This window comes from Frankliniella occidentalis, unplaced genomic scaffold, assembly GCF_000697945.3.
Source record: "Frankliniella occidentalis isolate FOCC.00 unplaced genomic scaffold, Focc_3.1 Scaffold1930, whole genome shotgun sequence".
Lineage (NCBI taxonomy): Eukaryota > Metazoa > Arthropoda > Insecta > Thysanoptera > Thripidae > Frankliniella > Frankliniella occidentalis.
Window position 1 is genome coordinate 6719 of NW_026269025.1, and position 2533 is coordinate 9251.

At 53.5% G+C, this 2533-nt stretch overlaps 1 protein-coding gene across 1 annotated transcript in view; it reads left to right on the forward strand.

Annotated features, from left to right (window-relative positions):
* The window catches only part of LOC113217863 (dynein beta chain, ciliary), a gene marked incomplete at both ends in the record, with an annotated part of 13370 nt that overhangs the window by 6696 nt on the left and 4141 nt on the right, over positions 1-2533 (forward strand). The window contains 7 exons of the mRNA XM_052276154.1: positions 7-289; positions 593-766; positions 851-1043; positions 1482-1594; positions 1684-1877; positions 1964-2183; positions 2284-2442. Coding sequence (XP_052132114.1) covers positions 7-289; positions 593-766; positions 851-1043; positions 1482-1594; positions 1684-1877; positions 1964-2183; positions 2284-2442 — 1336 coding nt within the window. The remainder of the gene's footprint in view (positions 1-6; positions 290-592; positions 767-850; positions 1044-1481; positions 1595-1683; positions 1878-1963; positions 2184-2283; positions 2443-2533) is intronic.

Here is a 2533-nt window from a genome sequence, read left to right on the forward strand (position 1 = left end):
CCGCAGGTACGTCACGTCGTGGATCGACAAGCGCGACCAGCCGTCAGAGAAGGCCAACCTCCTCATCCTGTTCGACAAATACGTGCCGCCCACCCTGGAGGCGCTGCGCACCAAGTTCAAGAAGATCACGTCCGTGCCCGAGATCGCCCACGTCAAGATGTTGTGCGACCTGCTCGACTGCTTCCTCACCGACAAGAACCTGTCCCCGGAGTGCCCCAAAGAGTGGTACGAGATCTACTTCGTCTTCAGTTGTGTCTGGGCCTTTGGCTCGGTCCTCTTCCAAGACCAGGCGAGTCCCCGAGCAGTCCGAGGACTAAAACACTTTAACGCGCGCTATATCTGCCACGAAGCACTTTTTCACGGTTTCAAAAATACCGTTTTTTAGTCGAAATGGATAAAATGGGCTGTAAAAAGTTATGGTAGGCGGTCTACACATATTCACCGTTTCAGACACACCACACTCCAAATTAATGCACTAGGGGTTTTTTTTAATGTCAAATATGAATTAATATAATTATGAAGTAATCTCGACATATACTGGCGTAGAAATTTAGCTGGTTTAGCCCGTAACAATCACTTTTATGTTCCCCAGCTTGTCGACTGGAGGAACGAGTTCAGCAAGTGGTGGGTCCAGGAGTTTAAGGTGGTCAAGTTCCCCCCCACCGGGACCGTGTTCAACTACTTCATCGACCCGGACACGAAAAAGTTCCTGCCTTGGAGTGAGAGTATCCTGCCCTACGAGTTCGACCCCGAAACTCCTCTGCAGGTAAAGTTACTTCACCGACAGGCGGTTGTCTTCCACTGCCCCCCACCCTTTTCCCGGAGGCTGATGACACTTCTTGTGCCACAGGCGACGCTCGTGAGCACCTCCGAGACGACACGCCTGCGCGTGTTCATGGACCTGCTGCTGCCGCGCCGCATCCCCGTCATGCTCGTGGGCGGCGCCGGCTCGGGGAAGACGGTCATCGTCAACGGCCGGCTGGGCAAGCTGCCCGACAGCTACATGGTCACCAACGTGCCCTTCAACTTCTACACCACGTCAGGTTGGCCGTCCTGAGCCATGTGCTTAAACGAACACGGGGTATCATATGTGTGTGCATCACTGAAATTGCGGTTATGGGTAATGTGACGACAAGGAATAGTCCAGAGAGTACGTGCCTCGTTCACCGTTACGAAAGTGCCAAGTTCACCCTGCGGAAGCTCTCATAGCGCCTGCTGGGTAGGCAACATCTCGCCTGCAGTGCATGCGTGTACAGCGGGTAGGCCTACCCTGAGTCTCGCAGGCGCCGAGCTCCCGTAATTTGCGGGTAAAAAAGAACGGACGTACTCTCTGGACGATCCTAAAGGGTGTCGAATAAATTGGGAAACAAATTGTAAAATAATGTATGCTTAAGTAAGTCTTAAACCAAAAATTGAAAAGGATTCCCTGCTAATGTTTTTTTTTAATGTATTTTGTTCGTGTGGCTTGCCTCGACCCACAGAGATGCTGCAGAAGGTGTTAGAGAAGCCCCTGGAAAAGAAGGCGGGCAGAAACTTCGGTCCACCCGGCAACAAGAGCATGATCTACTTCATCGACGACATGAACATGCCAGAGGTATGAATGAGCACCCTCTAGCCAGATACACAGCCGCGTCGCCGCGTCACTGCACGGAAAAGTCATCGCTGTCGCCCGTACCTGCGCAGGTGGACAAGTACTTCACGGTGCAGCCGCACACGCTGATCAGGCAACACCTGGACTACAACCACTGGTATGACCGCGGGAAGCTGACGCTCAAGGACATCCACAACTGTCAGTACGTGTCGTGCATGAACCCCACGGCCGGGAGCTTCACCATCGACCCGAGGCTGCAGCGGCACTTCTTCGTCTTCGCTGTGAGGTCAGTCAGTCAATCACGCCAAAACAGTTATTGAAAAAAAAAATGTGTGCAGTCCGCGAGCAACCTGCTGTACCTCACCATTTCAGCTTCCCTGGAGAGGAGGCGTTGAACCACATCTACGCCAGCATCCTGCACGGCCACCTCACGCAGTCGGCCGTCAAGTTCAACCCCGCCGTGTTGAAGCTCGTACCCTCGCTCGTGCAGTCGGCGCTCTTCCTGCACGCCAAGATGACCACCACGTTCCTGCCGACGGCTGTCAAGTTCCATTATCAGTTCAACTTACGAGATCTGGCCAACATATTCCAGGTATATTTTATTTTAGTCGTAAGATTCGTTAGTTGCAGTGTTTGAATCCGCGCGGACGAAAAGCAAAATAATCGCCGCGTTTGTGTTTCTCCTCCGACAGGGCATCTTGTACAGCACGCCGGACTGCGTGCCCGACCACTCGGCGCTGGTGCGGCTGTGGGTGCACGAGGCGACGCGCGTCTACCACGACAAGCTGGTGGACGACCCGGACCGAGACATGTTCAAGAAGCTGATGCTGGACTCCGTCAAGAAGATAGAGGTGCGATCGTGTACATCCCCCCTCCTCTTACCCTCTATCCTAGAGAATGCTCCGTTTTTCGTCTCAGTATTTCAAGTTAATGCGCCCCCCC